Source organism: Protopterus annectens, chromosome 13.part0, assembly GCF_019279795.1.
Source record: "Protopterus annectens isolate FY-2018-M chromosome 13.part0, PAN1.0, whole genome shotgun sequence".
In the NCBI taxonomy this organism is placed as follows: domain Eukaryota; kingdom Metazoa; phylum Chordata; order Ceratodontiformes; family Protopteridae; genus Protopterus; species Protopterus annectens.
Genome location: NC_056747.1, coordinates 503,047,578 through 503,072,090, shown reverse-complemented (window position 1 = coordinate 503,072,090; position 24,513 = coordinate 503,047,578). Strand labels below are relative to the sequence as shown.

Below are 24,513 nucleotides of genomic sequence, written 5' to 3'. Positions count from 1 at the left end.
ACTTCCTTCTTTCCTCAACAGAGGGGCCATCCTCCCACTGCACCTGGCCTAACCCCACTGCAGAAATGTTTCCGGGTCTTGAGAATTCAAAAATATCATTTTTTCTGTTCTTGGTGCCGGTGCACCTATCAGGGTTGGGCACTTTTTTATCCTGACCCTTGTGCACCCAGCTGTCTTTATTATTTTTAACCTACTTCTGTCCATCATATATGCTATATAAAATACAGTCTTTGTATCAGTGTCACCTTGGTGAAGTTTTGTAAAAAACAGGGTCCACCTCATGAAGGTACTCACCAAGACCTGAGGATGAATTCAGGTCCAGCAGTACTACTGTCATTTGCTTGGTGATTTTATCATCTCTTCATTCAGACTCCAATAATTTCTTCTTTCAGACCCCTGTCATCTCTCTATTCAGACTGTTAGAATGGAGAATCTGATGCTGAGAGAATTTTTTCTTCAGATTCCCACCTGAAAAGTGGTCTCTGTTTCTTAGGAGGTTGCTAGCCTAACAGCCCTAGAGCCCCTATAAGCGTATCCATATTTATCCCGAGTTGTCCCAATTGTTGATGGTTAAGTGAATGAAGTTCATAGAGGTAAGGGTCTGTGGTAATTAATACTTAGTTCCTCTGTCCAGGAGGGACATGGGTGCCACCCCAGGAATGAATTTGCAGTCACCCTTCCATTGATCTAGGTTGCTTTTGAAGGGGGTCAAGGAAGGCCTCTGTTTCATGTGAACTGAAAGCTTGTTCCAATTAAGTAGCAGTCTCTGGGAGATGTGTCTATCTCTCTAGCATGACCTGTTCATGTCAGAGGCTAGGTTAAGATACCTGGAGTGAGTGACCCTACTGCAGTTTGATTTATGAATGTGTATTATTTCCATCTTGGCCAGGGACTGCCCTGTAAGCCAGGCACAGGTCACCCCTTAGCAACCTGTAGGAGACAAAATACAGTGACAAGGCTTTCAGTCTTTCTGTGTAAGACTTGTTTTGTGTACCCTGTAATTTCTTAGTGAGAAACCTCCAGTTGTTGCAGGTGTCGGGTGAGGTACATGCAAAAGGGAGCACTATACTCAATTATTGGTCTAGCAAGGGCAGAGTATAATGGAATTATAACATCCTTAGATATAGATGCAATGCCTTTACTTATAAGCTGTGCCACATGGATGGATTTCTTTTCTGCTGTGGATATATGGTGGTCAAAGTTCAGATTGCTTTTAACCTGAATACCCAGATCACGTACCACTGGGTCTACACTTAGGGAGGGTGCTGTCTATAGTGTAATTATCAGGGATGCCAGCTTTCCAAAAGGGAACATTAATGAATTTTTCTTTTCATTTAGCTGTAATCTATGGCTTTGGCACCAGTCATTTGTCTGTGTTAACCCTGTCTAGAGTATATTAACATCATTGGGGGAATAAGTGATTGCTGCCAGTTTGCAATCATCAGCGAACTTGGTCAGCCACAGACCATATACGTTTTCCTGGACTTTTGAGAAATAAATTTGAAGCAGTAAGGGGCCCAGCACAGAACCCTGTGGTTCACCACTGGTGACTGGTCTATTGTTAAAGGTGAAGTCACCCACTCTTACAGTATGTGTCCTGTTGGTGAGTCAGTTGACTACCCATCTGGTAATGTAGGGGTAATTAAATTGGGAGAGTTTCTGTATACTACCTGAGTAGGGGATTGTGTCAAATTCCTTGCTTAGGTCAAGATAGGTGGTATGCACCATCTTTCCCTCTTGCAGAGACTTGGTGACTTTCTTGAAGAAGTAACCATGTTTACCAGGCATGAACTACCTTTAACAAATCTGAACTGGGTTGAGGCCAGAGTTTGGAGATTGCTTATGTCCTTATTAATAAGGTCCGTAATGATTCTTTCCATGGCCTTGCAGATGAGGCTAGTCAAGCTTATGGGGCTATAATTCCAAGGGTCAATTGATAATCCCCATCTGTGAAGAGGAATTACTGTTGCTGTCCTCTATTCCACCGGAACATAGCCAATTTGCAGGTTGTGGTTGAATAGGGATCCAAGTGGGGGTCTGCTAGGTCATGTTTTAAGTTGTTTAAAAGGCAAGCTGTGATGTTGACTGGTCCCATTGATTCCATGTTTTTGGCCTTGGAGAGCACCGAGATAACCTGCTGTCTTGAGATAATAGGCTGAGGAATGGTGGTAGGTATACTTTGGGGGATGACTGGAGGGGACGGTGGAGGAGTGAAGTTTGCTCAAAATCTGTCAGCTAGTAGGTTGGCTATTACCTCTGGTTGAGTATGTGTGATGCCATCCACAACCAGTTCAGTGCATAGCTGTGTATTCCTTTTTAGATTCCAGATATAGTTAAAGAATACCTTGTGATTATCTTTAGCAAGGGAGGGTATTTTTGCTTAGTAATTAGCTTTGGAGGACTTGACAAAATCTCTAATTTGTTTGTTTAAGCTAGAGAAGGATTTCTTCCTGTGTTGAACCAGTTCTTTCTTGTTCTTGGACATTAGTTTATTTTCTTGTTGTATAACCTGTTTATACTAGGGGTCCCCCAGGGTGGCTTGTTTTTTCTGGCAAGACCTGATTTTCATCAGGTCAGGTGCAGCCAGTTCTGTACAACTGCTTAAGTGGTGATAGAGTATTGGTGTACACATCTGCATAGGAGTCTTTTATCTGCATTAGAGGGGCTTTGAAACTTCTTATACCATCACTTAGTAGGAGGTAATTTATCTTTGAAAAATTCTTAAGTATTTTTGAGCATGATGGGGTATCAGGTCATATAATCACACTGAACAAGACTTATTTATGGTCTGATGTTACCATGGAGGACATCACATTCGGGGGGGGGGGGTGGTGCAGTGGTCTCCTGCATTAGTCAGTACTATGTTCAGGACATTTGAGCCTCTTGTGGGTGTACTGACTAGGAGTTCCAGATAATTTGCATTGACAAAGTCTAAGAACCTCTGAGCCAGCATGTTTGTGGTTGTGTATGTTTCCCAGTCAATGGTAGGATAATTAAAATCACCCATGAGTAAGGTGTTGGGTCATATGGCAAGTGACTCCAGTAAGTCCAGGTATGTGGTATGGTTTTCTTGCAGTGGTTTCTCTTGCAAAACCAGATTGGGTTTCTTTCCCTTTTTCGGGGATAATTTTTTGATAAGTTTGGGAAGAATGTTTTTACTTCTTCTAAGTTAGCATTAAGAATAGTGAATTGCCAAGCTCATATGTCTGAGTTTCTGCTGGCTTCCTTTGGCAATAAGAAAAAGTTAATTGCTGATCTCTCTTCAGAGACTAAAACATCTATACACTCTTATCTTCTGTGTCGTAGGTAATAAACCACACTCTAAAATGTTCTTATAGCACTGCTGATGCTGTTTTTAGAGCAGCTGCTATTGGGTAACTGATTCAGTGATGAAAAGATATGCCTGACAGTATTCTCAGAATGTATCAGAGGATATCAAAGCTAAGCTGTTGAATGTTTCCCTAGATAAAGAAAATCGTTGCAGCCTTCATTTGTTGAGGTCCTTACAAGAGTTGATGAAATGGGAAATTTAATTTATGGGGGTTACCTAGATTTTTCAACCTTCCATGCAAAAATACAGTAACAGCTTTAAACAGAATAAACAATCCCAGACAGCATAGCTTAACAAAATTTCAGAAAGCAATGGCAGACAGGTTCAAGAAAGAAAGAAAGAAAGAAAGGTCCTCCAAAAACTATGGACAATTTAAAAAGCAGACAGACTATATTTCCCATCAAGTTTTTCCACCCCTCATCCTGGCATTCCAATAAAGCTTTCCCAGAATTTATTTCATCACTTCTCCCCCCTTCCCTTTGTGGCACTAGATAACTTCAAACATTTGGGCTCCAAGAATCATTCAGAAATGGCTACAACTGGCAGTGGGATTCCCACATACCTTTTCAATGGATTTATTTGCATACACCCAGTCAAACCTCCCTGTTTACACCTACCCTACATGAAATACCATCTCAGGGAGATTATGGATACCCAGATCAAATAGGGAAAGGGTCTATTCTTCCTGTTACCTCTCATGTCTCGTCTCAGTCTTCTAGTAACTATGAGTTTAAAAGGTGTTTATCGGCACCGATCCAGTTCTCTGAGATTTTTGACTCTTTTTATGTTTTTCTGTGTCTGGTTTACATTTTCAATTCTCTGCTTTAGTCTTTGGGTTGTCAATAGTTTCAAAAGTGTTTGCAAAGTGCCTGGCTCCTGCAATAGTCCATTACAAATTACAGGGTATTCACATTTTTCCCTTTTTAAATAACTGCCTTAGTTTTGCAGATTCTTTTTGAAGTTGCTGAAAATCTCTGGCTTGGGTAAAAATAAACTTTTTATAATCTGGGATTTCAAATGAACATAGAGCAATCTTCATACATTCCATATCATTTTTTAATCCTGAACCTATCTCTAGCTGTACTGTGACTATGTTTATGATGAAACTGTATTATGATTATTGGTATACTGTATACTATGTCTGTTAATGTTACTATGTTCTGGATGATAGTATTTGCAATTACTGTTAAAATGTATGTTACAAGCATTATACTTTATGTACTGTGACATTTTATATGTGTATTTTACCTTTTTGGAGCTTTTCTCCTTGAGTCTCTGCTGAAAAAGGGCATCTGCCCAGTCGGACTAACCCAATCAACAAATGTCAAATAAATAAATAAATAAATATCACAGTTCAGCGTTTCTGACATGTCTCCTAAATACATCCCTTATGATAGCATTTCTCCCTCAGAACAAAGTGGACAGTTAACAAAAAAATAGGATCGTTATACCGTATTAAACCATTTCTTACACCTTCTACCAGAGCTACTATCGCCCACTCCCATCTGATATCTACTCTGGCTAGAGCTATAAAACTGTCTTATGATCTCACAACTTACTATTGCCCACAAGATACTTTACCAACCTGATAACACCCCTATACTTTCTCAACTTTTAATCCCTTATAACAGTCTTACCTCCCTTCGATCTTCTTCTAAACTCATGACCAAATCTGTAAAATCCATAACTTAGCTGGTGACTCTTTGTTCACTAATACTGTGGGTAGGACATGGAATCTGCTACCCACAGATATCACTCTAATCTCCTCCTTACCACTCTTCAAACATAAAATCAAACTGTACTTCCAAAATCACTGGCTTTGTTCCTGTAGGACTCCTGACTAACCTTCTTCATTCCCCCCTACTCTACTTTAACTATATACTGTGCTTATTAGCTGCACATATACTTACTTTTTTCTTACCCTGTTGCTCTCCTCTTATGCTCTGACTCGCTCCTCTTTTTCTCTCCCCTGCCCTCTTTTCCATCTTTTTACTTATTCTCCTTACTAGACTATTGTTTCTCACTCTTCTCCTCTCTTGTATTACTACTTTAATCCCTTCTACTCTCTTGTTATACTTCTTTCTCTCCGACGGATTATTGAAACTAATTGCTAATCTTTAGCATTTTAATTGTGATGCTTCTACTGACCTAGTATATTTTTTGTGTGTGCCTTAGGTATTTGTTGTTCTTATTACTAAATGTATATTCTTATTGTACTTACATTTTTTATTAATATGTCTCTTTGTATTGATTTATGTGTGGAGCTTTTCTCCCCGGGCCTCTACTGAAAATGGACATATATCCAGCTTGCCCGGTTAACAAATGTAAAATAAAATAAATAAAAATAAAAGGTACAGTTCTTATGTTTTCCAACCATACTTTAGCATCTGCCACAGAATATCTCTAGGTTTTATGGCCTCTACAATTCTCACAATTCCTTTGGCTAGACTTCACAAGAGGAAGTTCAGTGGTTAATCAAATCAGTTTGGACCCAACACCAGAGCCCCCTATCTTTTCAAATTCCAGTCCTGCAGTTTTAAAAAGAGTTACTCTGGTGGTTGAATTAGTCTCCTTTTTTTCCCTTCCAGTCTGCACTTTAAGTCTGACCACAGATGTCACAGACTTTGCATGGAGGGCTGTGTCTAAGGGGATAAAAGTTCAGGATCTGTTAACTAACCGGACAAATTAAAGCAAATAAATGTAAAAGAAATTATGTCTGTAATACATGCTGTCAAATTTCTAACCATCTTTGGATTCTAGGCCCTCCTCAATAATCATAGACAACATTCCATCAGAGCAAGATGTTATACCAGACAAGCTAATCAGGGCCAGGACATACCTCCTTGAATGGAAGTTGCATGCAGGGGTCTTCCAGGAATTGATACAGCTGTGGAAAACAACTCAAGCAGATCTGTGTACCTCCTTTCTCAACAGACAGTTAAAATATTCTTCTCCAGGATGCTTGCAAAAAGGCCTGGAAAACCTATGCCTTTTCATTCCCATGGATGAGGATGTTCCTGTATGCCTTTCCTATGAAAACCAGGGTTCTTCTAAAGATTCAGAAAGACTGATAACTCCCTTTTATCTCAGGCAGCAATGGTTTTCTCTTCTCATAGTGGCCAATAGAATTATCACGTGCTTCCTTATAGGATGGACGTACACAGAACAGGGATTGTTTGATACAAGCCAACCTTCAATTTCATCAGCTTACTGCCTGGATGATATAATTGTAATACCATTTAGTCACCTGCTTTTCTAGTACATGCAACAGGTATTAAAGGAGGATTAAAAGCCTGCAACTAGAAAATCATATTTAGCTAAGTGGAAAATAATTTCTACTAGGTGCCAAAGAAGGAATCAAGATCCATTCATAGCAGTACTGTGTGAGTTATCTCCAATATTTCTTAATTTTTATCAAGATTCACCTCTTGGCCATCTAAGCTTGTCTGCCTGTCAATCACATCTTTTCTGCCTCAGGTCAAACAGTTTTTGACAGGGGGATTTACATATCCATCTAGAGGACAGATAGCCGCTTCTTTGAATCTTAATTTTGTACTGAAGAACTTATACTTACTTAGCTGCTCATGAGGCTGATTGGAAGTCCTTATCAAGGGGGGTTACTCATTGCTCTGACTTCTGAAAGAAGATTATATGAGTTACGTGCTCTTATAGTGATTCAGCCTTATTTCTTCTTTCACAAAGATAGTATAACTTTGAGAACAAGCCCTTCTTTTATGTCTAAAGAAGTTTCATAGTTTACTTTAAGGCAGGCTATTCAGCTCCTTGTTTTGTATTCAAAAATAAAACTAGGGGAGGGAGAACTCTACATGCTCTGGATACCCACAGACAGCTCAGGTACTTCTATGATAAGACACAAACCTTCAGGAATTCTTATCAAGTATTTATTTCCCATGAAAGTAAGAAACAGGAACAGTCATTGTCTTAACAGATAATCTCTAAATAGTTGCCTCATGCTATTGTTTTTTGTTATGCTGACCATAACAAGACACTTTCAGGCAAGGACAGAGCCCACTTTAACAAGGTTTTGGCTACTTCTTTGGTTTCTTGGAATGGGGTGGACTCCAGAAATATACTACAGGCAGCAACTTGGTCATCTGTGCACACCTTTACCAAGTACAACAAATCAGATTTTTCTTTAGGTCCACAACAGGCTTTGCTAGGGCTATTCTCTGGTGACTCCTAGACTCTTCTCTTTCTTCCCCCTCTGTTTCTTTCTGTGCACTAGTATTTGACCCAGCTTAGGCAACTGCAACAGTGATCTAATGATGAACATAGTACAGCTGTGAAAGTAAACTTACCATAGCAAGTAGATGTTTGAAGATTACTGTTGCAGTAGGCTCTCCATCCCCCTTGTTTTGTTGTTTCATATGCAAGAGTATAGTTTCCCCTTTCCCTTTCTTTTATCACATACTTAACTGGTAGTGCTCTAGCCCCCCCCCCCAACTTTGAGACAGGAAAGCTCTGAAGGTTTGGCAACCTAATAACTGACTTTATACATATCTCCTCAAGATGTTCAGCAGTTAGGCATGTGGAAAGTTATCCACTACTTGGCTGGATGTAACCCATATAGCTTAGGACACTGCAATATTCAAAAGTTTATTGTTATGGTAGGTTTACTTACGCAACGCTACTTTATTTGTGCTTTTATTTCCATTGTATTATGCGTCACTTATCTAGTTCTGATGTCTCATATGTCAATTAAATATTTGTGTGTGTTCAGTTAATTCATTACTCAGTGTTAATATGCTGCTTTATTTGCTCCTATGCCTACTTGTTCTTGCCAAAGTCTCTCTCTCCAAATTTTCCATTCTTTTTAATCCAGCCTTTGTTTCATGACCTTGACCTTTTTTCTTTTCTATCCCTTTACAAGTCTCTTTCTCAAGTTTTCCATTCTTTTTAATCCATACCTTTGTCCTTCCCCTACTGCAGTGGTGGTGCTGCGGGAGCGTTGTCACCTCACAGTAAGATGTTGTCCTGTTCGATTCTTAGCTAAAGCATCTTCTGTGTGGAGACATGCATGAATGGGCATACCTTCGTTGAAGGCTGTGCATCAGGTCTGGCAACTTGGTATGTAAAAATCTACTGCCAATCATTAGCGGACCAGAGTTCCACTGTGGCGACCCCTAACCAGGAAAAGCCGAAAGATACAACAACCTTTGTCCTTCCCCTGACATTTCTGTTTAAACTATTTTCTGCCTCACCATGCACTGAAGCTGTTTCTGTACATTCTTGCTGAATCTTTTTTTTCAACTTTACTTCCTTTTAATACCATAACACTTTAGCCCCTAAATCCTGCATGACCCTCTCAGGCTTTGAACTTGACAGTGTGTAACCCACTCTTAATCTTCATTTACCAGTTTAACTTTCAAAAGTGCTTCTTTTTTATGAGCATCTTAGCCCTTTGCTTGATTCATAATTCTCCATCTTCCGCAGGTGCACCAACCACTGCACAACCCTACATCCCTTATATTTAAGCACTGTTCCTGGTTCCCACCACCATTGTACATTATGCCTTCTATTCTATTCACTATTTCTTGTTCAGGTCTGATACTGTTTTGATCAGTCTTAATTCAAGGTGTTCTAATGAAACAGCATTTGGGTGCTCATGATAATTATGCAATATGGAAAGTTGACATCATTGTTTGAAGAAGATACAACACAGTGTATTTTTGTGGCAGTTTGCATTGCATTGTAATATGGTGATGTCTCGGGAGAGATGAGCATGCTCAATAAAAACTGCAGAAACTAATTAATAAAAATCTGGAACCGATAAATATATGGTGTATTTTGCAACAAATATGAAACTGTGATTTATATTCAAATGAATTACAACATACCAGTACACAGATACTAGAATTGCAGCAATCAGAAATATCAACATATTAAGGGTGTCTAGCCTGCTTGAAAGTTGTTAAACAAGTCTTCATGTCAGAGATTTGACATAGTTTGAACTAATGAAGCAATGGAAAAGGACATCCTGAAGTAATAACACTAAAAGGAAACAACAATAATACATTCACACTTGCATAACTCATCACAATGTGCAAATGACATTTACAACTATCTTGCTTTTAGGACTGAATATGAACTGAAAATGGATTTATAATGTAAGTAATGCAGTTTAAAATTTCTGCTGCCCCCCTAAAGTATTTTAACTGAGAAAAAATCTGTATTTCAACTTCTTAAGGATGATAATTTGTGCATGAATTTCACACATTTTTCTTTAACTGGTTAGTGAACTAGATTCTTGACCAGTTAAATACTGATGAAGATCAGACAGCTCAAATAAAACCAAGACTTAAGATTTTTGATGTATTCATGTGTTCAGTTCAGTTGTAACCGGCGCGGCGTGTGAATAACATGTATTTTTGAAACAGTGACCATTAATGGAATCAATGATGGAACAGTTTTAAGATTTCAGTTTTCATTTTGGAATGGTTTTATCTCAATTTGATGATTAAGCTTTTTGGAGCTGCTTTAAAATCATGTTACTTTTCTACCTTGGCAATGCAAAAGAAAATTGCATAAACCTGTATTTTGCAATAACTTTAGAAATTAGTTTTTTTGCTCTTTATAACATTTGCTATTCTGCTGCTGTTTTTTGCCTGTCTTTCATCAGCTGACAGCTACACTGAAGAACCTGGATGCATTTTTAAAAAGAACAGAGCCTCAAATAGAGAATATTACTGGTGAAGAAAGAGACACAGAGTCCTTTATGAAGATGATGAGGCTTTTCAATGAGGTATGTAGACCGCAGTAGTGACAGAAGGGTGGTGTGCAAATATTGTAGTTCCTAACTGACTTCTACCATTGCTACAAGCTATCAATTCAGTGATCACACTTGTGCAAGAATTTGAGCAATATCATAGACTATATTGGTGTGCCTATCACCTAGCTACTTAACTCTTAAGAGCAGTATGTTTTTCCTGCCTAAGACATTAAGTTGCTTTTATGTACAGACTTACACATGAAAACCTCAAGTTTCTAATACCTAATAGACACATCAAGTGGAAAGGTGATTTTTGTCAAACCCAAAAGTTTACATGTCCAGAAAACTTTGTAGAATATGACCATCTAAGCTCTTAATTAGGATATTTTTTTGGCAGTGCAAGTACAAAAATAAGTTATAATGTTCTGTAGCAGATTTTGAATGGCTGATGTATAGTTTTGCAATCAGGATACTGAATTGCACTGGTTATGTGCAAGAAGGGTTTGCATTCTCTTTAAGAAAAGTGGGAGTTTTAACAAGTTTGCTGTAGATTGTCATGAAAAATGTTTATGTATTTACAAACTATTTAAGTGTGTAGCTTGTTTTCATATATACACTGTGTAATTCTCTGGAAAGTTGCATTCAGTAGAATTAATGAATAATAAGAATATAGATTACTGCAGGGTTTAAGTATAATGAAAATGAAGCATGCATTATAGATGTATCATGCTGCAAAAAGATACATCTAAGCAGTGAACAACTAAAAAGTAAGTAACTAAAGCAAAAAGTATTTGGTGAGAGCACTAGTAATGTCAGTATTGTAGGCAAGTTGATAGTTGTGATAGTAAAAGTAACACTGTACTGTAGTAGTTCTTTAATGATTACTCGGTAAATAAAACAAGTATAGTGATGCTGTAATTAACTACCTGAAATAACAAAATACTGTCTACATTATACCCCTTTCCATCTTTTCACTGTAGATATAAAGGTTATCTGTTGCAAAACCATGTAAAACTTTTTAAAATCAGCATCTTATTTGTTTATATCTGTTATGAGGATTGGTATGCTTATTGAAGCTGGACCCTTTTCTGATGCAAACTATGATCTTAATAGTATCTGAAAGAATCCTATACAATATAGACCAGACATTATTGACAAACCAGAGCAGTAGTCAGTATAACCCTTAAAGTCTCTTTATCTACTGTGGTAACAGTCAGGGGGCGTTTCAACTAATTTACTTGGCATGATCAGAATGGTTAACCTACATAAGTTATGTAATTCCAATAAGAAGAGTTTTTTTTAATCTGACATATCTCTTTTTCTTACTTTTACTGGCTAAGTCTTCCAGAATGCATATTTCCTTTAAGCTCCTTCTTTACTTGTGTTCAGTTACATTTTCCAAGTGTGGTTACCAAAATGATAAACCCTAAGTCTGTTGAATATTTTTTTTTGTTTCTTCACATAATGCCTCCTGCGATGAGATGCTCAGTGCACTGGCTTAGCTATCAGTCATTGATATGGTGCATGAAGAATCCCAGATTTATCCTGAACATGCTAGTGACATTTTTCAACTTATTTGATTCTTCCCATCTTTATGTGCTAGCTTAATGCACCAGTATTACTTAATGGGTTTGAACGGTGGTTAAGGTCTTCATCTTATATACACATGGTATGGGGTTTGATTTTGACCTTGGGTTACTGACTAGGCTTAAAATGACCTATCAAGGCAGTTCGCCTATTATTCACTTATGTACTTATGAGTCAGTCTTTTTTCAAGTAGAGTGTACTTAGTGAGGAAAAACTATCAGGCTCCAGTTTCTATTACTATGGGCAGGGCAGATTTACCACCATTTGCCAGGAAACTTAATAATGCTTTTTTCTTGGTCATCTGATTCTTTATGCAAGAAAATTAAAAGAGTTCCTCTTTTTCCTTACAGGGGATTTCATTCAGAAGAATAGACATTGCAGGGAGGTGGATGTACTTCAGAAATTTCTTCTCAGTCTAAGCAATCTGATTTTGAAATTCTAAAACAGGATTGTCAAGAGTCCAAGTGTTTAGAGCAATCCTTTCAACTAAGTATTTTATTTCTAAAAACAAAATAATTCTAGTTCCAACTCCTTCTCCTTCAAAAAGGAGACTTACTCTAGATCATTCCTTTTATAGATTTTATTGGGATAAGTGCTTTTCTCCTTGTAGACTTTTCAGATCCATTTCTTGCATCATTATGCTACTGTAAATACTGTTACAGGGGTGGGGTGGGGATGTAGTACACTGTGCGACAACCCAGTTCCTCCTGATTGGCCTTGCACATGCTTAGAATGAAGACATTTGACAAGATGTTAGACCCATCCTCATTTGCATGGAGGGGCAGGCTTTCCCCTGTTCAGAATGTAGACATCTGATAGGATGTTAGACCCATCACCATTTGCGTGGGAATGCTCACAGGTAGTGCTTGGTAAGCCCATGTGTCCAACCTTTGGAAATCTTATGTGTTGCTAAACTTTGTTTTTTATTTTTTTGAAACACACCTTTATTGAATTATCACTTGTGACACTGGCAGTTTTACATTTATACAAAAGTAATCAAACTGTATTAACAAATTAACATTGACAAACATTATACTTCATATATATTGCTATATATCATATAACCTAAGCAACCATATGATGTTGTTAATCTTCATTCACTCATGACTGATGGGTCTCGGTTCCATCCTCGGAACAGACTTGGCCAATATAACAAGCTTGCGCCAGCCAAAAACTCTTGAGCTACGTTTACTCATAGTTCTCCTTTCCTCATCTCCCCAGATCTTGTTTGCCGCATAGTGAATCAAGATGCGTCAGGCCTGCTCTCAAGCTAAGTCTTATAATTTTCAATTCTACTTAGAGGTTTTTTCTTTATTTTTTCTTTAAATATTAATAATTCGTTGTCGTTAGCACAGTTATATACAGTTCCTCTCTCTGTGACAGTTTTTTTCCTTTACATACCTTTTGCTATTTCTTTATACCATTGCTGGTACAAGCCCCTCCCTCCCATTACCTCTTGGTAATCTTAATACCATTGTAGGTATTTTTACCCCCTTCTTTTCCCCCTTTTGGGTTTCTTGCTGTTATCTCTAAAAAAAGAAAAAAAAAAACCTTCCTTATGCTCATGTGTTTGACAGGTATTCTTCTTGTGTGGACTTCTGTATCTGGAATTGTTGTTCTCCTTTACTGGTTCAAGATGTCTGATAAAAAAGGCACCACTGGGTTTAAACAGTGTGATAAATTTGGCAGGAAGATGCCTACTTCTGATGGGCATCTCTCCTGCGTCTACTGTCTGGGACTTCCCCACTTGCAGGTTCAACCTCCATGCAAGCTCTGTAAGGGCTTCAGTGCCAGTACCTTAGCAGAACATAAAAATAAATTAAACTTAAAAGGTCTGTTAAAAACACCTTTCTCAAAGGCTTTATCTGAGGCAGAGGTTTCAACATCTCCTAAGAAAGAGACAAAAAAGAGAAGTCACTCAGTTCCAATGTTTCCCATTTCACAGGAACCAAAGCTTTCTAAAACCAAATCTCATACTGAACCTAAGACAAAACTTCCCAAACTGTCAGCACCGACTATCTTGGCACTGGAGCCTAAAACCCCCTCCACGGAGCCGATGACAACTTTGACTATGGAGCCGTCAACTATGACTACTATCATTGTACCAACCCCTTCCTCGATACCGGACACCTTTTTGGCACCAAAAATAGTTTCTTCCCTTCAATTGGTCACTCCTGCCCCATCACAGTTTTCAGGTCTTTTGACCTTGGTGCTAAAAGGTGAAACTTTAGCCAGGACATTCTACACCATGTTCATCGACCCTTATCTTGGACAACAGCTTAGTCCTTTTCTTGACTTCTTTTCTTTGATGTTGGAAAAATTAGAATTAATGTGGCAAATATGGACCAGAGCCTGCCAGTACCCAGGATTGAATGAATATTATTCAATCAAATGTATATTAAAACTGAAAAGTCTAGCAAGATGACTGAGATTAATAGCTGAGGGGACACCTTACTTAGGGGTTGGGGACTAGGTTCAATACATTTATTCAGAAAACATATTTATATTAATTTTTGACATTTTTGATATTTTCTATATCACTATGGTTAATTTTTAACGTCTTTAGGACATAATTATGTATGTGCAGTTACATGTTTATGTGTAGTTGAAGGGGTCTTTATGTACATTTTTAATATACTTGGAAGTTTAAGAGTTTTTAACATTGGCATAGGATTTTATTTTAAAGTGTGAAACACTTTAGAACACCCGACTGCAACGGGTTTGATTGACCATACTGCTATCCAGGCTTTGGGTGTTCATGTGGAATAGATTGCAGCGGAGCTTACTAAGTACAGTACTGTTGCTTTAAATGCAGACTCCACTACGTAGTGCTGTTACGTATACTTGTAACTGACTCTGTGGAAGTGAATCATAACAATTGGTCAACGATGATAGAAACAGTTCAAGTACTTTTTATGACTAAAGGACAAAAAATATTTTTCCACCTTGGATATTGGAATTATCAAAAGAATGTTGGTTACTACCCGAGTATGGATAGACAAGTAACATCAACTGTTTTAGTTCAGTTTGCAATGTATTAGTTGTAACGGACTGCATTTAACTAGTTATGTATCCAGCTAGCCGTAAAGGTTTGAAATCATACTAAACAGAATGTGGATTTAATGTTTTAGTGAAGGTTTCTTAGAACCTTAGGTTTAAAGCTGCTGTAGTAAAGCCAGAATGTTGAGATTTCTGACTGAAGCATTGCATCTGGAAATGTGAATGTAAACAGGATTGCAGTACTGTTTGACATTGAATTGCAAAGCTATCCTATTGAAATGGTTAGTATTAATTTAATGAATTAATTGAAGGAGTGTTAATTAGACAGTGGGTAGGGTATTTAATGAGTTGCTTTACACTTGAAACTTTGTCTGAGGAAGTCTCACTATTAGTGAGACGAAAACGCTTTACGTTATTTTTGCTGTTTGCTGTTTTTAAATAAAGAAGTGTTTGTATTGTGGACTTAGCTACTAACTACACCTTGGCTTTTTGTGGGCTTGTGCTTGGCTGCTGGGACCTTTCTTTTGCTGCAGTAAGGAGTTTTTGGTTTGGCTTGTGCTTTTACCCTTCTCTTGACTGGCCAGAGTCTCCTTTGGGGATGTCCACTTGTTCAACCAGGAGCCTTTCGGAGCTTGATGTACTGAGGCTTGTGGATCAGCTCCTAGTGGCTAGAGACATCCCAACTCCATCCAGGATGTCCCCCCCACCTGGAGCCGAGGGGTTTCTCCACAGACTCCAACATATGTTTCTCCTTCAACCTCTCCACAGGCCTTGGAGCTCTCGATACCGATGCCTATCCTAGTGCCAGCTACTTTGGTTCCACTGGGAAATCTTCCGTGGCTCCAGAGCCTACCCTGTGGACCACAGATCAGTCAGAGTCAGTCCATCCTCAAGACCATGACTGGCCTGTCTGTCTGCACTGAGATCTGTAGTTCTGCACCGATTTTATTTGATGGTGCCATCTATAGTTCTGGTTGTTTTGGCAGCTCCAAGTCCTCTCACAGCTCCAACCTTGGAGATGGGCTGGACAGAGCAGGGTGTGACCCCGGTTCTGAGGTTGTATTTCTTGGTTCTGGGCTCCCATCCCTCTTCAGGTGGGCCTGCCTTCCAGGTTATGGAGAGGGCTCTTGCTTCTGTAAGCATGCAGTTGGCCCTTCATCGCTGGATTCTACTATATACCTGTCCACTGGTATGCAGCTGACACAGCCCTCTACACTAGAACATCATGTATGAGAGCAGCAAGACACCCTACTGCAGGGCACCCACTCTTCAGAGTCCTCTTCAGACACTCCCCCTGAAGAGCCACACCTTAAGAGAATGTGCAAGAGGAAGCACGTTGATTCCCCTGAGGAATCCCTTACCAAAGATACAAATTATGATGAGTGGGAAGGGTTCCCGTGGTTACCCTTTGAGGATGTCCCCTTTGGAGACATACTGGAGATTCTGAAACAGAGGGGTGACTGGGAGCCCATCAACCCTTCCTCTGAGGAATCTGTATTCTTGCAGACTTTCCATGCTCAACACTCTACTTCCTGGATGACCCTGCCTGCAGATGAGTTGGTCAAGCTCATCGTGCAGCATGTCTGGAAGGCCCCTGACACCACTGAGCCAATTCCCAGGAGACCGGACACAATTCTCTTCCCTGCAGAGGATCAGCTCCATTGGTACAAAGGCTTGGCAGTAGATTCTATGGTGGTGGCGGCAGCCACAAAAAAAGAACTCACAGAAGAGAGTCCAGCTGTCCATCCTCCAAACAGGAAGTCCTGGACGATAGACTAGGGAAGCAGGTTTGCGCTTCAACAACTTTTGCCATATGGTCATTGAACTATTTGGCACTTTTTACCTGTCTTCAGAAGGACCTGATTTCAGAACTTTCAGGAATCTTAGCAGGAGCACTGTCTGATGAGGTATGTGACAAAGTTGCCTCCCAGCTTGCCACATAAGAATCCATTTCTAATTCGTCCATGCGGTTGATTGCCCATACAACTGAAGGGGTGGCCAGAGCAGTGAGTACAGGCATTGTCATGAGATGTCACACCTGGATGTGCTTGTGTGACTTTGTGGACCCCTTCAAGTCTTCCTTCGTCAATGCTCCCATTGATGAGGCTTCCTTGTTTGGCCCAAAAGTTAAAGACACTTTAGCCAGGTGTGAGAAGGATGGAAAGACCCTGTCTACTGTTGGGCATACATATTTCCACCCCTCAACGATCCTATACCAGGAATCAGAGAGGTGGGAAAATGTGGTTCAAGAAATCCAAAGGGCTTTTTCATGACATATGTTATGAGTTTTCTCCGCGGGGGAGAGGGGGGAGCTCTTCAGGAAGATGCCCTTCCCATGGCAGAGGGGGCCCACAAACCCAGTGCTGTAGGAACTCATTCTCTGGGTAGCCTTATCAGTGCTCCTGAAGAGCGACCCAATTGCTTGCCTCTAGAAGCAGTCAGGGGACAATTCTCTCTGCACCACTTAACCTGGCATTCAATAACATCAGATTCCTGGGTGCAGACAATAATGACCAGAGGTTACCATATCCCTTTCAACCTTTACCCAAGGCCACTAAGACAAATCCCTGACATTCCACCTAGTCAGAGGGATGCAGCAGCACAAGTAGTTTTAAAGCTGCTAGAAAAAAAAGTTATCCAATCAGTCCCACCAGACCAACTAGGATCTGTTTTTTACTCAAGATTCTTTTTAGTGCCAAATAAGACAGGGGACTGGAGGCCAACTTTGGACCTCAGCTTCTTGAACAAATCTGTCAGATGGACAAAGTTCCAGATAGTCACAGTTCAGTCTATCATTCCATTTTGGATGTGCTCAATAGATCTTCAGGATGCGTATTACCACATAAAAATGAACAAACTATCCAGAAGATATCTCCGCTTCCAGTTGGGAGCCAATCACTATCAATTTCGGGCACAGCCCTTTGGTCTCGCCACAGCCTCCATGATGTTCACCAAATGCATGGTAAAAGTTGCAGCTCACTTGAGACTACAAGAATTCTGGGTGTTTCTCTATCTAGATGATTGGCTCCTTCCAACCCCCACCAAACGTCTACTGCTTCAAGCTGTACACTACACTTTAAAACTGACGGATTTGCTAGACATCTCAATAAACAGAGAAAAGTCAAATCTGGTACCAGCTCAAACTTTAGAATTCATTGGGGCAACTTTCAACACAAGATCCTGCCTAGTTGCTTTACCTCATCACAGGTTGCAAAGGTTAAAATCCCAGCTTCAACTGATACTCTCTCAAGACCTAGTTCCAGCTCACTTAGTCTTACAACTACTGGGTTCAATGGCAGCAACCATCACTCTGGTTCCATTGGCAACATTCTGTATGAGGTTGCTTCAATGGCTCCTAGCTTCTCAGTGGTCTGTACTGATACATCCGATGTCTTACCTGATTCTCATAACAAACCGTTGCAGACAAGATCTGAATTGGTGGTTGAAGCCAGAACACGAGTTATAGAGTCAGCCCCTTTTCACTCCCTCAACCCAAAGCCATAGTGACCATGGATGCTTCCCTCATGGGGTGGGGCATTTTCAGGGAAGAACCGTACAAGGCACTTGGTCCCCCTTAGAGGCCAATCTGCATATCAATGTCCTAGAACTGTAGGTGGTGCTCCTAGCATTGCAAGCATTCCAATCTGCCCTTCCATTGGGGACAATTGCTATCCATTCAGACAATATATCAGTGGCCTAGTACATCAACAAGCAAGGAGGAACCAGATCCTACCCATTATGTCTGGAAGCCCTGAGAGTGTGGCAATGGGCTATAGATTCCAACTGCTTTCTGATAGCAATGCACATTCCCAGGAATTTCAATGTGATTACAGACAAATTGAGCAGGAACATCCTTATGCCTCATGAGTGGCCTCTCAATTCCATAATAGCGACCAAACTTTTTCGTCGCTATGGCCAGCCTTGCTGCAATCTTTTTGCCTACCCCTTGAACCACAAATGCAGCAGCTACATCGCCCCGATCCCCCTCCCCCAGGGGGAGACACCAAGAGATGCTCTGATACATGATTGACCCCCCCAGTCTAGTTTATGCCCCCCCCTTTCCCCTGATACAACAGTTTTTTAAAGAAAGCACAAAGGATGAAAAGAAAGTGATCCTCATTGCACCCTATTGGCCCCGTCAAGTCTGGTTCCCCTTTCTGTGGCCTCATCTAGTTCACTGCCCGTGGACTGTGGATCCAACTGCAGGACTGTTGTCTTATCCACAAGGACTGGTCCATCTCGACCTACTGAACCTCAAGCTGACCGCTTGGTTTCTCCACTTCCAGTAATTGTCACGCAGATTAATCTATCTTCCCCAGTGCAAAAGATACTTCTGGCTTCCCTTAAGCTATCTACCAGGAAACTTTATCATAGTAAATGGGTCAGACTTGTGATCTGGGCTCAAGAACAAAGACGAGATTCCATCTCAGCCCTGATTCATAAGGTCTTAGAATACTTGTCAACTTTACTCCAATCAGGAGCCTCAGCCTCTACTATTAGAGTCCATTTGGCAGCTCTCTCCAGTTTCATAATGGCTTTAATGATTCGTCCTTGATGTCCCTTTTTAAAGGGAGTCATGCATTTAAGACCACCTCTTAAGGATCCTATTGAACCTTAGAATCGGCACTAGTCTTACAAACCTTACCTCGCCAACCCTTTGAGCCATCAGCCACCTGTGATATAAAGTTTATATCTTTGAAAACCTTATTCCTGGTAGCCATTATATCAGCCAAGAGGATATCAGAGTTACAAGCTTTATGTGCAAGACAACCATACATCATTTTCCTCAAGGAGAGAGTATCACTTCGGACTAACCCCTCCTTTCTACCAAAAGTTGTTTCAGATTCAAATCTTAACCAGTCCATTGATTTGCCAGTTTTCTTGCCAAATTCTTCTAACAAAGGGGAATACTGTTTGCACTTGCTGGACATGCATAAACAATTATGTTTTTATTTAGACAGGACTAAATCATTCAGAAAATTGGACCAACTCTTCCTGTCTTTTTCAGATCCAAGACTAGGCAAACCAGTTTCCAAAGTCACTTTATCAAAATTGTTCGGAGATTCATTAACTTTGTTTATCAACAGAACAAAACGACTCTACCAGCTAAAGTCAAGGCTCCTCCACCAGATAAGTGTACACTTCAGTGGCCTTTCACTCTAGAGCCTCTATGGATGACATTTGCAAAGCAGCTACTTGGGCTACCACTCATATCTTTATTACTCATTACAAATTGGATATGGTCTCCAGTGGAAGAGCATCCTTTGCTCAGTGGTGTTGAATATCCTTCCATATGGCCTCCCAGAACATAAAGTAGCTAGGGACTCTGTCCCATCAGTCATGATTGAATGAAGATTAACAACATCAGGTAACAAAGTTATGTACTTACGATAATGTTCCTTCTGTGTTGTTCATCTTTATTCATTCAAGACATCACGCCCTCCTACTCCCTCCAAAAGACTCCTGGATGTTCAGATTTAGTCCTGGTTATCTGATATGGCAGTTGCTCAGACAAAGCCTCTGCTTTTCTATCCTTACAGGTAAACTCAATCTGAGGAGATGAGGAAAGGGGCACTATGGGTAAACTTAGCTTGAGAGTTTTTGGCTGGCGCAAGCTTGTTGTATCGGCCAAGTTGGTTCAGAGGACAGAACCTAAACCCATCAATCATGAATGAATGAAGATCAAAACACAGATGGAACGTTATGGTAAGAACATAACTTCTTTTTACATAAAGTATTCAATTCTTGCCCCTTTTTTAAACAAGAAACATGTTTATTAAACCATCACTTACAACATAAGCAACAATTATATAAATGAAAACAAACCACACCGACACAATCCTAGTTTCAAGCATTATACATCACAGACTATACTAACACATTCTCAGTTGCAAACATTATACGTCACTTATAATCTACCCAATCATTTTCAGTTAAACATTGCATAGCTCATTTATGTCCTGCCTTCTTTTAAAACTCATTCCTCCCCTGTATGTATTGTTCCCACAATTCTCATTTTTTTCTTATGTAGTTTGCTCCTACCCATTTCTAAAGATCTCAGTTCCAGTTGTTTTATCTCTGTTACTGTATCCATTACTTCGAATATAATTGGTTTAGATTTTGATTTCCATTTTCTAGTAATAAAAACTCAAATCCACTGTGTGCAAACACTCCTCTGTGTCTTGGGAATTCCACTCAATACTGCAAAGCCACAATCCCACCTATGTTGTCAAACAGCGAAGAAATATCAGATCACGATATAAAAAAACAAAAAATAATTTATTGAATTTTTGTTTTTTATATCGTGATCTGATATTTCTTTGCTGCTTGACAACATTGGTGGGATTGTGGCTTTGCAGTATTGAGTGGAATTCCCAAGACACAGAGGAGTGTTTGCGCACAGTGGATTTGAGTTTTTGTTCCTTTGGTTGCTTCATTGTTTGCTTTGGACATTTTCTAGTAATTACTTTTTTGGCAGCCAATATAATTAGACATAGCAAGGCCTTACCATGTCTAGGCAATTCCAATTCTGTATCATAGCTCAGAAAAATCATCTTCCTCATCACACCAATCAACCTACCCTCCGACAGTGCATCCCACAGGGAATCCTTGAAGTCCACCAAACCCAATGCACTCCCAGAAAATATGTTCCCAAGTACCTCTTTCTTCCCTGTCAAATCTCCAACATTTGCTCCCTACCTGAGGAAAAATTCTCTGTAGTCTACTTGGGGTATAAAAATATCTGTGTAAACATTTCCAAGCAAAAATCCTAAATCTTCTGGATTTTGTTGCATATTTCGGAGATGTACTTATATCCTCCCATTGTTTATTTATAAATTGCTTATCCAGTCACTCTTCCCAATCCTTTCTAATCTCCTCTGATTGATTCTTATAGTTATTATGCAATATTTTATATGCTCTACTTATTATTCCTTTTTTAATGGTAGTTTCTGTTCTAGATTCTACTAAATACTCTACCAGTACTGGTATTTCATTTAGGAGACCCCTATTTCTTTCTCTTTACCTAAACTCTGATATCAATCCTTGATAGGGAAGGCAATCTCTAACCTGCAGTGCAAATACATTTTTGGCCTCTTCCCATTCTATTACATTTCCATTGCTAGTTATTTGCTCCCAGTACCTTGGTTCCTATGCCAGTTTTCTCCAATAAATTCCAGCCCCCTTTTGCCTATTGTCTGCATCCCTAATTGCAGTTATCCCTATTAGCAGAATCTGCTTTCTCCATTCCCGTGTTGGTTTAGTTCTTAGAATACTTTCTGCTATTTTATAGGTATAATATTCTGCATGATTATTGTTATTCTCCTTAAACACCTGCATCCAAAATCCCAGTCTCTCCTTGTTTCTTGAGCTATGTTGCTAAACTTTGTTATTGACCATTCCTCTATTGCCTTAAAGTCTGTCCTTTGTATGCATAAACTCATAACCAGCTATCAAACTGAATTTTGCAAAATGCTTTACAGACATTTTTTGAGGACAACAAACATTACTATATTGTTTTAACACAATACTTGCTGTTTGTCCCTGTAATCAGATGTTAGTTTCATATTTCTGCAACTTGATTCTCAGTGTCATTTTCAGATTTCACTGACTGATATTAAGACCAGTCCACTATCTAACGTACTTCTAAACTGACAGAACAACACAACAACCCCCTTATCATTTAACAGAGCCTATTGGTAGGTTCTGTGACCAAGCTGTTATTTCTCTTGCTCATCACAAGTTTCCTGAGATCCTGAGTTAACCTATGAATCACGCGATGTTCAGATTGTGCACAAGTATTAAATATACTGAAGTGAGTTCACAGTACAGCACTGAAGAGAATTATTAAGAATAATGTTATTTCATGCTCTAGTAGGGAAGATAAAACAACACACTGAAGTAAAAATTATGAAAGCACACCTTGAGGTCATAATAAACTTGACTTCTAATCTGATTTTCTAGCAGATGTTTGACTTTGAGTGTGAATCTCTAGCAGATTTCTGGAGAAGAGTGCCAAACAGTGATATGGAGAATAAAAAAAAAAATGTCTAGCAGACTTTAATGAAGTGCTGCAACAGTTGTTGGGAAGATGAACCAATGAAATAGGAGTAAAAAATTATGATATAAATCCACACATAGTAAACTTGACTCCGAATGTTATTCTCTTGTGGAAATTTGTCTTGAGTGTTGATCGTTAGAGGAAGCCACTGAGTTTTTTTAGTACATCAGTTTGTGGTTTAGGCTCCGTAATTGTAGGACACTTTTAATGGAACAGCTGTTGTTTGATCTAAGGTTGTTGTATAATTTGAGTTGAGCTTGCGATTCTCATTCTCTTTTTTTCCAGGAGCAGGACTCAAATTCAACACAGTTCAGGATATGGAAACTGAAGATAGTGTCCTTCCATGTCCATGCTGTGTTTTGCAAGTATATGTGTTTATATTTTCAGTTTGATGTCTCATAAATGGTATGAAAGGTGGATTTTAAGCATATTAACTGTCTTTCCAATATAAAATAATTTGCAAGACAGGTCAGAAATGAATTTCAGGTATTAAAACTTGCTCAGCACTATTTCTTTTCACATAATATGAAACATGGCATGCAGAACATTCTAAATGATATTTGCATAAGCCAATATGTACAATATTGATAAAAATATCTGAATTACTATGGAAAATGTTTGAAATAAAGTCCAAATTGCATAAAACAAATAAAATAAGGGGGAACAACTGCATTTTCGCAAAACATATATTTCTCATATTAAGCAAAGTTATTCAAGTTATCAGAAGTGTATAAAAGTGTTTGCATATTTGTGCAGTGTTACAGTAAAGTTATTTTGCAGAATACAGCCATTACAGAGTATATTTCTTTAAGTAAAGTATTTCGTAGAGCTTACTCTGGATTTGAATGTTATTATAAGCTCACAGGACTGTTTTTCTGTACATAATTGCAAGGGCCATATTTTCGGTGTGTTTGTGTATACTTTGTGGACATGGAAGATGGATTTTGAAAACCCATTGCACTTGAATTTGTCAGTAATATTGCTGAGAACTGGAGAGTGTTTGAGCAAGAGTATGACATTTTCAAACAGGTTGCATTTTCTGATAAGGATGACTGCACAAAGGCACTTATTCTGCTTCATTTATCTGGGTCAGAAGTTATAGAAAGGGAATGCTCATTGGTACATACACCTGCTGTCTATGCTGGAGAGGGGGAAAAAAACATCATATTGTTGTAAAGGCTGAGCAAGGGAGGACCCAGAGTGTTTAAAACATAAATTTAGAGAAATGTGTAATCCTCAGACAGATGTTACAATGGAAAGGCATTTATTTTATTCAAGGGATCAAAAGCCTAGTGAAACTTTTGCAGCGTATGTAAATGACCTGAGAAATAAAGCTAAAAAATGCAGATTTGGTGATTTAAGGTATGAGTTGATAAAGGACAGACGTGTGTGGTATAAAAGATGATGCTGTGAGAAAGATTTTGCTTTGTGATAGTGGTTTAACTTTGAATAAGACCATTGAGATTTGTCAGACATACAAGCTTACAGAAAAGCACACAGGTATGCTTACAAATGAGAACAGCTCTAGAAGGCACAGTGATAAAGCTTACATTGATAGTATGCAACACGTAGTTAAAAGAAACAGGCCCAAGCTCATGGCAGCAACTGTAACCCCTGCAGCATTCACGGGTAACCCCAGAGCTTTCTAGCAAATTCCAGAGTTCGCACAATCTCAGTGAAGCATAAGAGTGTGTCAGCAAACTCAAAGCATGGGCCCAACCTTGTTTCATTGCCAACTGTCATAATTGTGGTGGAAGCCATGAATCTAAAAGAGAAAAAATGTTTAGCTTTTGGTCAGCAATGCCA

At 39.2% G+C, this 24,513-nt stretch overlaps 1 protein-coding gene across 1 annotated transcript in view; it reads left to right on the top strand.

The window, feature by feature from the left end:
- Window positions 1-24,513, top strand: part of LOC122787923 (dynein beta chain, flagellar outer arm-like) — a 5,188,001-nt gene that overhangs the window by 1,183,362 nt on the left and 3,980,126 nt on the right. The window contains exon 29 of the mRNA XM_044054850.1: window positions 9,972-10,094. Coding sequence (XP_043910785.1) covers window positions 9,972-10,094 — 123 coding nt within the window. The remainder of the gene's footprint in view (window positions 1-9,971; window positions 10,095-24,513) is intronic.